This window comes from Fukomys damarensis, unplaced genomic scaffold (assembly GCF_012274545.1).
Source record: "Fukomys damarensis isolate Sample0158 unplaced genomic scaffold, DMR_v1.0_HiC HiC_scaffold_12, whole genome shotgun sequence".
NCBI classification, from domain to species: Eukaryota; Metazoa; Chordata; class Mammalia; order Rodentia; family Bathyergidae; genus Fukomys; species Fukomys damarensis.
Window position 1 is genome coordinate 5,969,852 of NW_022900924.1, and position 13,669 is coordinate 5,983,520.

General features: G+C 42.9%; 1 protein-coding gene across 5 annotated transcripts in view; it reads right to left on the bottom strand.

The window, feature by feature from the left end:
* Positions 1-2,635: 2,635 nt before the first annotated feature.
* The window catches only part of Prame (preferentially expressed antigen in melanoma), a 15,302-nt gene continuing 4,268 nt past the window's right edge, over positions 2,636-13,669 (bottom strand). For 2 of the 5 annotated variants that reach the window (XM_010603878.1, XM_010603882.1), the window contains exons 3-6: positions 9,728-9,949; positions 7,688-8,007; positions 6,679-7,287; positions 2,636-4,862 (exon numbers count right to left, since the gene is read on the bottom strand). In XM_010603878.1, the coding sequence (XP_010602180.1) occupies positions 4,289-4,862; positions 6,679-7,287; positions 7,688-7,980 (1,476 nt within the window). In that variant the 5' untranslated portion in view covers positions 7,981-8,007; positions 9,728-9,949 and the 3' untranslated portion in view covers positions 2,636-4,288. The remainder of the gene's footprint in view (positions 4,863-6,678; positions 7,288-7,687; positions 8,008-9,727; positions 9,950-13,669) is intronic. The other 3 variants (XM_010603881.1, XM_010603880.1, XM_010603879.1) reach the window with 3 other exon arrangements.

Genomic DNA, 13,669 nt, shown 5'->3' on the forward strand with positions numbered 1-13,669 from the left:
TTGGATTACAGGCATGAACCATGACATCTGGCTTTAATAGTGGTGTTTTAATAAGAAGAGGGGAAGCCAGGCGTGGTGGTGCACACCTGTAATCCCAGCACTTGGGAGGCTGAGGCAGGAGGATCACTGTGAGTTTGACACCAGGCTGGGCTACATAGTGAATTCTAGGTCAGACTCAAATACATAGTGAGACCCTACCTCAAAAAATTAAAAAAAAAAAGAGGAGGAAAAGGCCAGGGGGTGCACACATGTGTACTCTCTGTCTCTTGCCATTTGTTGCTCTGTGCTGCCTTGGGACTCTCCCAACCAGAAGGCAATCACCAGATACAGCTCTCAGCCTTTTACCAGAACACTAAACCAAACAAAACTGTTTTCTTTATAATTTTCCTAGGCTTGAATACTGTAGGTAACTAGCAATAATAGAATGTGGACTAATACTCCAGCCCTGGAACTTTCAGAATTCATACAACCAGTATTTCCATAGTTTGAGGTTCTTTGACATAGCATCAACAAATTGTCTATTCCAACATTCTTGGACTCAAGAAAAAAATTTTTTTCATAAAAGTTTGTGATCACTTTGTTACTCCAGCCTGCTGATGTCTTGCCTCTTCATTTTGCACTAAATTTTGCTTGTGTAAATACTGGGTCAATTCTCTCTCTTGGTCTTCTTCTCTCCCTTCTTATGGTAATCTATCTTTAGCGATGGAGTCCTCTTCAACTGAATGGCAAATTATTTTGGGAATTTTAAGTACCGAAGATGTCAAGTTATTTTGGGGTGAATGGAGCCCTTGTGGTTGAGTGAACCAACACCCTCCAGCAAGGACTGCAGTGTTGATTCCTCATTCTGATGCTCCAATCTTTGTAATGCAGTGAATGCAACTGAGTCAGAATCCAGTTTAGGGCTTCCCCCAGCTTGACCAATTTCTCTTTAAGTTTCAGGGCCCCCAGATAAAAATCATGAGATATAAAATTGGATAGATGATAAAATTATGCCTCTATCAATGACTTCATGCCAGATGCAAAGTCAGTGCTATTTCTCCAGAATTGGTAAGACAGGTCTTCTTAGTAGTAGTGGTAGGCATAGAAGATTGATCTGGTTTCAGTTTTCTTACATGATCTGAATTTTGGGTCAAGGCAGCAAAATTTTTTTCCCCATTTGGAAATCATTTAGCTCTTCCTGACTCCTTTTAGACTATTTGATCCTTCCTATTGTCCCAACCTCAAGTTTCTTTCTGTTTTATTTCTGCCTCTGGATAATTCCCTGAGCATGCATTAGATCCCACTCTCTCTTTTCTATTCAGATCCTTTTGTCTAATATCTGTGTGCCCCAGCTGTTGTAAGTCCAAACCTACCTGTTAAATAGTTTGGGTACCTCTGGGGTGAATTGTTAATGCTAAGCTTGCATCTTAATGACCTCGAGATGTCCCTGCCTGAAGAGCCTTCAAATATATGGTCCCCTAGCCGGGTGTGGTGGCTCACACCTGTAATCCCAGCACTCGGAGGCTGAGGCAGGAGGATCGTTGTGAGTTTGAGACCAGCCTGGGCTACATAGTGAGTTCCAGGTCAGTCTCAACTACATAGTGAGACCCTGTCTCAAAAAACAAAGCAAAACAAAACAAACAAACAAAATACATGGTCCCCTGCCATGGACAGTCACCACTTTCCCCTCTTTGGGATGGCTATCCTTGCCAAAAAGATTTCTCTCTAGTCAAATTCAACTTTTCAAAAACTCATTTCACTGATGCTAAAGACTAAATTCTGCATAAAGAATGTTGCCAGAAACATCCTCAAACGAGGCCTCCATGGCAGGATCTCAACTACAGTGAGACCCTGTCTCAAAAAACAAAGCAAAACAAAACAAACAAACAAAATACATGGTCCCCTGCCATGGACAGTCACCACTTTCCCCTCTTTGGGATGGCTATCCTTGCCAAAAAGATTTCTCTCTAGTCAAATTCAACTTTTCAAAAACTCATTTCACTGATGCTAAAGACTAAATTCTGCATAAAGAATGTTGCCAGAAACATCCTCAAACGAGGCCTCCATGGCAGGCGTGGGTGGGCAAGGCGCTAGGCACTGCCAAGGTTTCAGCATATCTGTGGTTCACCTCATACTGATCTAGGACATTCCGTCTCGGAAGCAAGATCTAGCACTACAGTTTGAATGTATGTGTCCTCCTGAAATTAATTTGTTGGAAACGAATAGCAAATATGGTAGTGGTTTAGGTGATGAAGTCCTGAGTATTCCAAGTTCTTGAATAGGATTAGTATTTTTATCAAAGAAATTGAAGCACCCAATCCCTCCATCCCTTCTGCCCTTCCACCATGTGAGGACATAGTGTTCATCCTCTTCAGGGGTCACAGCAACAAGATGCTATTTTAGAAGCAGAGATAAAAGCCCTCACAGGACATCTAAGCTAAGGCCTTGATCTTTGAAGTTCCCAGCCTTCTGTACTTCGAAAAGTAAATTTCTATTACTTCTAAATGACTCAGCCTGTGCTATTTTCTTACAGCAGTTAAAACAGACAAAAGCATACGGTGTTTATTTTTCTGCCTTTGCATTAGGCAGCTAAAATTATATTGGACCATCCATGTCAAGGCACTCTGATGTACACTTTATGTAAGTTAGCCCCTGTGACCTTTACAATGACCACAGGAGGTGTACATTAAAATCTTCTCTATTTTTCAGCTAATGATCCTAAAGCAATGCCTTTTCTTTGCTCTTCTTCCCTGGAGAATTTGCCCATTGGGTGGGTACACTTCCCTCAAATCCTAAAGGTGCTAGTTTTCCTTTTTGGGGAATACTCCCTGTAATTTGGGTCTATGTCAAATGATGCTGGGAGAGGGTGTATTTTAGAAAAAAGTGGACATTTTCCCTCACTCCTCCCCTCATCACAACATATAACATACTTGTACGTGGCTAGCACCAACTAAGAGGCCTCCGGAGCAGGACTGTGCTTGTTTGTACTCAGGGCAGTGTTGAGTTAGAGCTCTTTCCCTGGATCTTAGTGTGTAACCTTTTCTCAGGTGCTTCCCTGAGAGATTATACCAGCAGGAAGGTGCAACAACTTAGGGGCAGGATGCTGAGGCATAGTGAAGGTAGGGGCTTGAAGGTGACAGCATTCTATTCCCTAAGCAGTCAAGCCAACTGTTCAACAACTATGATGTCCAATCCCACGATATGACATCTTTAATTTTTAACAGATTGTCCTACAGAGTGGTCTTAACCTACCTCCATACTCACCTTTCACTCCAAAGACTATTTGCTAGGACTGGCATGGGTTCATTCTTGCGACCCAGCATCCAAGGCATCTCACTGGATCTGAGATGGCTATTTCCTTAACATGCACAGATCATATGGCAATTTACATCTTTTAGATGGTAACGGGGATTGAATACATGGTCTCACGCGCTAAGCAAGTGCTTGACTATTGAGCAACATCCCCAGTCCTAAATTAACTAGTCACTAATTAAATTCAAGCAGGAGCTGGATCAGGCAGCATGATAGGCATGAGTGTCTAGAGGCGCCTGCTCATCTTTAGGGCGACATCACCTTCCGGTCCTGGGTGCCTGACTTGAGCACAGTGAAGCCCCACACTGGCACAATGAAGGCCAGGGACTGAGGCTTGTGGATCCAGAGAATAGGGAAGAGTGGGCACAGGGTCTCAGTTGGGTGAGCAGTGATGATTCCCCCAAAGAACTCTACTCTGGTGGTTGTATTAAGCACTTAATGTGCTTCAGACCTTGAAGATGAAACTTCTGTGCACCGATTCACGAAACACCCACAGAAATAAGGAAGGAGACAACCAACGCCCCAGAAAAAAATCAAGTGAGGGGAAATGATAAATGGTGCTATGAGATCCTGGGGTGGAACACTGTAAATCCTGGAGTGCAGTCAGTGTGGACGTTTACTGCCTGCTCATTTCATCAGTAATCAGACATTCCTGAGATCTAAATGGGGAAGGTGATTTATACACCACAGAATAAATAAAACAATTACACTAAGGTTCTCTTTCTCTCTAGCCATTTATCTACAACTATCCACACAAAGATAACTCCCACATGTACCTCCCAAGCTCAAATTCCTTCTGCAGAAATTCAAATGTATATTTCTAACTCTATAGGATGTATCTTCCCAAATCAACATCTGACCCCCCAACCACAACAACTTTTCTTTTCCCACTTACGTGAGAAGTTATCTGAAACTAAGGCTTCTCTGTTTCTCCTACAAGCACTTACATTCTGAGCTTTGGTACGCCCAGAATAAAGCTATGAATATGTGCACTCAACTAAAGAGGGAGGTAACAGGAGCACAGGCTGGGTTCTGGGTCATACAAAGTCTTGTCTCCACAGTGAGGACAGAGGTTGGCACTGAACCAGACCACGGCTTGCCTCCCTGCATCACGCAGCATCTGCTTTAGCTTGGCATGCAGATGGGCGAGTCTTCCCAGGTGGATGCCTAGGTTGTCTTCGTAAGTTTCTAAGGGAGCAGGATACAGCACGTGGTTTAGCTTGCTCAGCCCAATGGTGTGCAGCAGAAGATTCTGCAGCACACCCATGGAGATAGAGTTTCCGCAGAAGGTGAACGTCATGAGTTGGGAGCACTTGCTCAGGCCAGGCAAGATGGCAATAAACTGAGGGTCCATAATCCCACACTCATCTAAATCCAGGTCTTCAAGGGTGGAGGAGGCTCTCTCTAGCAGAGTTCTGAGGGGCTCAAGACTCATAGTGGTCAGATTGACCCCACTCAGGCTCAGGTCCTTCAGGTGACTCACGCTGGGGCACTGGGATAGGTGCATCAAGTCTGACTCTGAAAGTACGCAGTTAGTTATTGAGAGTATCTCCAAAGAGCTCCTCAGGCACCTGGGGAAAGACAGAGCAGTCAGTGCTTGGGAATGGCGGCAGTGCTGGGTGGGGCAGGTGGGGATGATCCAGGCCTTGAGGTGGAGGGGAAGACAAACCCAAAATCTTTCTGATTGTGGTCAACTCCCAGGATGGAACAGGGCAAAGGGGCATTCAGGAAAGTTCAAGGTTAGGTGGTGTCCTTTCTCCATTACTAATTTTGCTGTGTAACTAGGTTAAATGAAAGAAATCTCAAAATCTTCCTTTGCTCTTCTGTCAAGCAGAGAACACACACTTCCTAGTTGTTGTGAACATGAATTAAGGTGGAAATAGGATATGCTCAGTAGAGCCTGACCTCATGTCTCAAGCAAGGAAAGATATCATGGTTTTGTTTCGTTTTGTTTTTTTGGTACCGGGGATCGAACTCCGGACCTTGGGCTTGCGAGGCAGGTGGCGGAACCACTGAGCTAAATCCCTAGCCCCAGGAAAGACACTACTGAATTTTGGTTTCAGAGATACTATTGAAACTGCTTTTTAATTAACAAAAATGGAAAAAATTTAACTTCAAAATAAGAGACCAAAAAAAAGGAAAATGCTTTCAACTTAAGCTTCCTTCTGGCTACCTGGGCTCTAGTCACCTGTATCTCTGGGCTGGTTGAGGCTAGTAGGAAACATGCATAAAGAAAACAATTAGCCAAGATCAGTGACATCCACAGGCTGCACCAATCAGCGTGAAATGCTGTACTATCTGTACACCACCTACCGCTGTTCACCATTCTTCATTCGCACTCCTCTCTCATCTCCACAATCATGCATTTACTACCTATCTCCCTACGAGTTCAAAGCAACCCTCTACAGAGAGAAAAATCTGAGACAGGTGTGGAGGAAGAGACTCATGTCAGGTTTGTGAGTGTAGGGACGGCAATATGAAGTTTAAAGTCAGGTGGACTTACTGTTCTTCAACGCTCTCCTCCCTCAGATAGTTTTAGTTAAACTAGACATCACTTCCCAAGAAATAATTTCTAAACCCAGTCTCCCCAGACACCAGACTGACATCCTAGGAATCACTGTGAACAGCATTTCTCCAAGTTTAAGACTCTAATTATGGTTTATCCCTTCCAAAATTCATGTTGAAATTTAATCTCCTTTATGACATACTAAGAGGTGGAACCAGGTACAACCTTTAAGAGGTGATCAGCCGAGGGTAGTGTTGCATGCCTGTAATCCCAGCATTCTAGGAGGCTGAAGCAGGATGAATTTGAATCCAGCCTAGGAACATAGTAAGACCTTGCCTCAAAATAAAAATAAAAAAGAGCTGGGGGTATATTCAGTGTAAAGATCACGGGTCCAATCCCCAGTACTAGGGGAAGGGGACAAAAAAGAGGTGATTAGGGCTTTGCTTTCATGACTGGATTAATGATAATAGGCCATCTGAAGATTAGGTTTGCCATAAGAGCTTGTTTGGCTGGATCCTTGAACACTTCATGTCTCTAGCCTTAACACCCTGTACCATTTTGGGGCAACACCATTCAGAATGCCATCACCAGAAGTTACCCTTAGACCCTGGACCAGAACTGTAAACCAAAATAAGCCCTTTTATAACTCATCCAGTCTGTGCTACTGCATTATTAGCTAGAGAAAAACACATTAAGACAACCTCTAAACCTCCATCTGGGCAGTTAGATGATAGCATACTTAGGAACAAGACAGTGTGTTGACTTCTAGTGACTTTTTCACTCTTGCATTGCTTGTGGCTGCACACAGTAGATGCCCATTATTGTTACTGAAATGAGCGAGGCCTGTGGTGGTCTACAAAGAAACCTAACCAAATTCTCACCTGAGCACCTTGTTCAGGCGGCCTTTGAGGAAGGAAATAGAGTCCAAATACAGTTTCTGAAGGTGATGAAAACTGAGGAACTGAGAGGTAAACTGGTTGACATACTGTTCTTCCTTCTCTAAGTAAGTACAGGAAGTCATGAGGATGTGGGAGAGGAGCAGTCTGCGAATATTACTCATCTGGCCCAGGAAAGGAGCAAAAGTTCCAAAGATAGACATCTTCCAAGTGCAATTAATTTCCAAATCCTGGACAGAGTCCAGCTGCACCATTTTCAGGATCATCTCAATATTTTGCATGGGCATTGCAAAAATCTTCAGCTTCCGACAGCACAGGTGTAGTAAACCTTTTTTATTCCTGACTGTCTTCATGAGGGAGGTGAGCACTTCATCATTCCTGCCTTGCTTGAGACACAAGTCTAATAGCACCTTCACGGGACCCAAGGGCTGCTCTCCTTGTACATCAAAACCATCCACTTTTTGCTTCTTCTTCATGGGCTGTGCAGCCTCAAGTTTAATCAACGACCATACATCTATCCTGGATCCAGACCACACAGTCCAGAAGTCCTGATGTTCATTCTTGCGTAAATCCAACACCTGTAGGTTCCACCTCCTGTAGGGAAAACAGGTAGGTAATTCAGAATTAAAAGCAGGAGTCTCAGAATCGGGTGGGGATCAAACATCTGACCTCAACTGTTACTCCAAACCCCAGACATCAGATTCTCCCTTTACCACTGATATCCTTACTTGTCCCTGCTCTCATATTTTTACATGCCACTGAGTAGGAGTGGGTTCATGTTCCTCCAGTCACTTGTGTGACTTCATCAACCCCTGACATCCAGAAGCTCATTCTCTTAAGTGACACCAGCAATGACTCTCAGACCTCCCTAAGCTTCCTCACTGGCAACAACAGAGGCCCCTGGCCTACCCTTTGACTCTGTATGCCCTGACTCCAAATGCTCAGATTTGCTCAGATTCCCAAGGTCCTTCCCAGACTACTAGGTAACTCTCACCTGGGGCGAATCGCCTGAGAAAGCAGCACATCAAGTCCACTGAGTGCTGCTTGGAAGTTTTCTTGGTGAGGTTCTTGTTCTGTCATCAGGGGCCCCAGAGGGAGGCAAGGAAAGGGCCAGGCCTGCACCATTGCCTTGAGGGTCTTGCTGTATCTCCTAGCATAGGCCGCCATGAACAGAGGTGGGAAGAGCTCTATGGGTAGCTCCTCCAGGGCGCCAATGGCCAAGGCCTCATCCCTCAGCAGGCTCTGCTTAGCCAGCTCCAGAAGTGTTGGTGGGGTCAACATGGTCATCCTGATGAATCTTTCTCACAAGGAATCCTGAGGAAACATGCAGGGAACAAAGCATCCTTCTCAGGCTTAAGTGTGAGCATCCTCTCTCCACCCTTTAGAGGGACCAACCCAGTACCGAGGGACCAACCCAGTGCCAATGTCCCTGCTCTGACAACAGCAAGGAAGTCCTCAGTTTACTCAAATGCTTTCTATACTCAGTGGCTACGAAGCAATAGCTGTATCTCTGTCAGTCTCAGAACAAGCACCCGGCCAAGTGCCCAAAAGATGACCTCATGATCATTTGCCCCACATCCACCCAGTGCTCTATTTTATTCTAGATTCCTGGGAAGTAAGTACTAAGGAGCTGAAAGCTGACTCTGCCTCCTTTTAGAAAGAAAGTATATTATAGATTGAGTATCCCATATCAGAAATGCTTGGGACCAGAAGTATCCGGGATTTAGGATTTTTTCAGATGTTAGAACATCTAAATATACAAAATAAGCTATCTGGGGATGGGACCCAAGTCTAAACATAAAACTTATTTATGTTTTACATACACCTCATAAACATAGCCTTCAGGTAATTTTATACATAATATTTCTTTCTAGTAATTATGTACACGAAACAAAACTTCACAATGTGGAAGCTTGACCTTGTGGCATCATCTTGGCTAGGAAAAAGTTTCAAATTTTAAAGTATTTTCAATTTTCAATTGTTAGATTTGGGATGCTCACCTGTTTACCCAAGGACAATGGGAATAGGAATGCCACATGGCCAGCAGTCTCCACCTCCACTTGAACAAATAACCCAAATGAGAAAGATAAGAAATATATGGACAATAGGTGTCATAATATTTCCTTCTTTTTGAGGCAGGGTCTCACTATGTAGTTTGGGCTGGCCTTACACTCGCTGCGTAGCCCAGGCTGGCCTCAAACTCATGGCAATTCTCCTGCCTCAGCCTCCTGAGTGCTGGGATTACAGGTGTGTTCCATCACACCTGGCATCAGAAAGTATATTTACCTCAAACTCGGCAAAACTCTCCCCTCAGCCTCCTGAGTGCTGGGATTACAGGTGTGTTCCATCACACCTGGCATCAGAAAGTATATTTTAGGGCCAGGGATTTGGCTCAGTGATGCTACGACTTGCCCTGAAAGCCCAAGGTCCCGAGTTCAATCCCTGGTACCAAAAAAAGACTATTTTTAAACTGAAAAATACTGTATATATCCATGGTGTATCACATGTTTAAAAATATGTACACATTGTAGAATGGCTAAGTCAAACTAACATATGTATTACCCCATACACTTACTAATTTGTGATCTACTCTCCCAGCAATTTTCAAGTATACAATACACTGTAACTAACTAAAGTTACAGGTTGTATCCTAGAGATATTTTGAGTAAACCTTCACTCCTTTCCTTGTGTAAAAGAAAAAAAAAATCATAATACTATTTTGTAACCTTTTACTTAAGAAAAAGCACCTAACAAAGTCACAGAATCACAAATGATATGAACAATAAATACTGGTCACACATTATATAAAATGTCATTAGGTAAAATTCCAATAAGCAGATGTCTTTCATTCAAATAAAATGTTTAACACATTATTTTAAATGTCTATAAAATTACACAAACCAAAATAAATAAAAATGTTTGAAATTAAGACAAAACTGCATCGAAAGACAAAAGAAAAACCTACTCTCTCGTAAAGAAAGAAAAAGGAAAAACCTGCCTGGCCTAGAGACCTTAGCTGAAGTTCCCAACTCACCAGACTCAGGTGTCATGCAGGAAGTGTCTACCCAGACCTCAGAGAGGACCACAGCATTGACTCGAATGCTCCAGGACTCTGCCTCTCTCCCCTGCGCTCTCCGAAGCTGTAACGCGACTTTCTGGCATGCCTTCCATTTACAGCTCAAAGCGAAATCTCATCATTATTACTGGATCTCCATCTAATGAATCCTGATTGGTTTTTAATATTCTGTAGATTCAACTAATCAAATTGTGTATGCATTCATGAAACAGACAGAAAAAGAAAACCAACTGAAAGTATAACTGCCAGGGAAAATTTAAGGCACATAAAAATTACTCAAATGTTTAAATCAGCTTTATGAAGAAGATGGTATGATCCCCAAAGTGGGAAAAACCCAAATTAAAACCCCCCATGTATCACAGTGTCACTTACAATTTATGTTCCATAACACATCAAATAAAATGCCTTTTCAGGGAGAACTGAGGGGTGGTTGGTCTCCCAGACTTTTAAGATCAAGGCTCCCTATATCAGTCAATATTCACTAGAGAAACAGATATACAAATATGTAAGATTGGGCCGGAGATTCAGCTCAGTGGTTCCACTGCCTGCCTCACAAGAGCAAGGTCCTGAGTTTGATCCCTGGTAACCTCAAAAAACAAACAAACAAAACAAATGTGCGAGATATACAAATATGCAAGAAGATATACAAATACATAAGGATTTACAAGATTGGCTTACAATGGCCACCCACAGAGTCAGATGAGGAAGACTCCAGAGGGTCTGCCTGCACACTGGAGATTACAGAAGTTAGTCAAAGGTCTGGAGCTCACTGCAGTGTCCTACGAGTCCGTATCAGGAGGCTGATGGTCTGTGGTAAAAGGCTGAAGAGTCTATGCTGGAAGACTGAAGTATCCGTGCCAGAAGCTGAAGGGTCTGAGCTGGAGGCCAGGAGATGACGTCAAAGGTGAAGCCCGGAGCTCCTCCAAAGGAACAGAAGCAGCTACATCCTTCCTCATTTCGCCTTTGTAACACCCAGGCAAAGAGCCGCACTAGGGTGGATCCCATGGGATTGCAGCTAGAATTGCTGAGCCAAATTGGCTAAGTTTATCTTAACCAAACTTCTCAAACTGACATAATCAATCAACCACCTCACTGCCCTAAATGAAGTTAAGTCAAAATTACAACTAGGGGGCTGGGGATTTAGCTCAGGGGTTCTGCCACCTGCCTTGCAAGCACAAGGGTGAGTTTGACCCCGGCACCAAAAAAAAAAAAAAAAGTTACAGCTAGGAATTGGCCAGAGGTAAGGGTGGGGGCTGGGCATTTGTTATGGTATATGGTGGATTGATTATACTTAACAAGATAAAATGTTTGTTTGGAGAAGTTGAAAGACTTTGTCTGAATGGAACTGAGGAATTAGAAGGGGAGGCTAAACATCATGAATATATCTTTAGTCTTAGACTTAGGAAGCTGAGGCAGGAAGATCAAGTAATCTCAGAAGTTCCCCACCAGCCTGGTCAACCCAGTGAGCTACCATCTCAAAACCAAACCAAACCAAACCAAAACCGTGGGCTGGAGCAGAGTGTGGGTGTTGGCTGAAGAGAAGACCAGAGAAGTGGTAAACTCAAGGTAATCACTGAGACCCAAGGGAGATTCAATCTTCCTCTCTCCCTGGAAGTAGTATTTCTTGTCAAGTGTCTGGATCCACTCAGCAAAATGGCTTGAGTGGATTAAATCTAGAATGAGGGTGGAAGAAGGGCCAGGAGGTAGTATTAGTGACTAACCCTAAGAATGCATGCAACCTTTCAAATCTGAAAGCAACTGAGATGTGAGAGCTGCAGGTTCTTTGGGATCTTGGAGCCAGGGAGTAAAATGGGTATGGGCCAAATGCACCTATCCTTGTCATCCAAGAAGCTATTGGAAGACCGTGTTTAGAACCTAGTATCCTCCTCCACGCCTGAATGGTTCACAAGCAGCAGAGGAAGGCCAGGTACTATTCAAGGATCTTTCTCCCAAACATGATTTCCAAAGTCATCTTTCCAAGATGTTGAAGGCTGATGTTTTTCCTCCATCTTAAGAAACAACTAAAGTAAACAGCATCAAAAGGCACCCTTTGCTCTCCCGATGGTTCTTAGGTACAGAGATTCTGATCAAAGAGATGCTATGAAACACAATTTGGCTCAATTTTTCTCTCTGTTTCAAGCATGAAACACACATGCCATTTTCACCTCACCAAGTTTGAAGACGTATTTGTCATTTAACAATCTGCCAACTTTAAGGATGGTTTGCACATTGGTCTGGCTTACACTTTGGTTCTTTTAAAGTTTGAAAACACTAGGATGGAGAGTGTCTCAACTCCAAGAATTCTCCAGGCCTTTCTTGGCTCCATATATGATGATGCCCATAAAATTCACAAATCCAGGTTGTGAGGATGCTGCAATTCATTGAAGGATAGTTTCCATTTTGATACCTTTCTGGAGGCAGCTTTTTCTCCAAATTTCTCATTATCAATGGCCTTTGCAAAATTGGAATGTGTCCTACAGGCATATGCTTTAACTGCCTGCCACCTTTACTTACTGGCAATTTAAGACTGAGATTAGTAACAAATATAACTGGCAGGGCCACGGATTTAGCTCAGTGGTTTCACACTGCCTGCATTGCAGGCACAAGGTCCAGAGTTTGATACCTTGTGCCAAAAAAAAAAAAGAAAAACCAAAAACCCAAAACAAAGATAAATGACAATGTCCCTAATTATTAAGCACACATCTGACACAAAAAAGGTAGGGCTACTTCAGCCAGTACTTCAATTAACCTCCGCAGAAAATTAACTTGCGTTTTTCTCTAGACACAGAAGCCCAAGAGGGATACTAAAACATTGACCCTCTGGTCTTTGTGTTGTTAGAGCATATTTGTGCTTCCATATTGTTATCTCTTTCTGTGTCCTAGGAATGTGAGTCCACCTCTCCTGAAGCCTGAGATGTGGCCAAGATACTGAAAAGCAACTTTCTACTAGTATCAGCAAAATTCAAGGGAATTCTAATTCTTGTGAGCTATTTTGGAGAACACAGACTGTAGGGAGATAAAAGGTCCAGCACACGCCCACCTATTTTTATGGATTCCAGAAAGTACCAACAATGCTGGAAGATAACTCTTTCTGGAGAAGACTCAGGGCTTTCTAGGCTTCAGAGGAACCAAGCTGATGACAGGTTCAATGACCAGACCTAAGGCCAATGGTTTTCCTTCTCAAGCTCTTTACTTAGTCTGAGCAGACAAGAATCTACCTGGGTTCCAATAACTCTTTCTTTTCTTCACAGTCAGATCTTGTTTTTGGTATTTTTATTTTAATTTTTATTAGTACATGTTTGCTTTCTTGTTTTGTTTTGGTTTTTGGTACCAGGGATTGAACTCAGGACGGTGCACTTGCCAGCAGGTGGTGGAACCACTAAGCTGAATCCCCTGGCCCCCAGGGCTTTTTTTTTAAGTACAAGTTTGCAATTCATAATATTTATACTTCTTGTGTAGTGTTGGTACAAGTACATACCATTGTTAGAGGGACTATGGAAGGATTCTTTGGTCCTTGTGGATTTTTTTTCCATTTCTTTACTTTTTATTAGCACATTTACTACATAAGCTCAATGTAATAATAATGTTTACATTCCTTGTAGAAATTGGTACATGTATATTATATATCTTAATTCCTTAAAAAAAATCTTTCTTTTCTGTTTCTCCAACTCTTGTTTTTTTGTTGTTGTGGTTGTTTGTTTTTTTATTGTTTTTTGAGACAGGGTCTCACTACCTAGTGAGACTGACCTGGAACTCAATGTGTAGCCCAGGCTGGTCTTGAACTCACAGTGATCCTCCTGCCTCAACCTTCCGAGTGCTGGGATTACAGGCGTGCGCCACCATGCCTGGCTATTTCTCCAACTCTTGATCCCCTTACTTTTTTTTTTTTTTTTTTTTTCC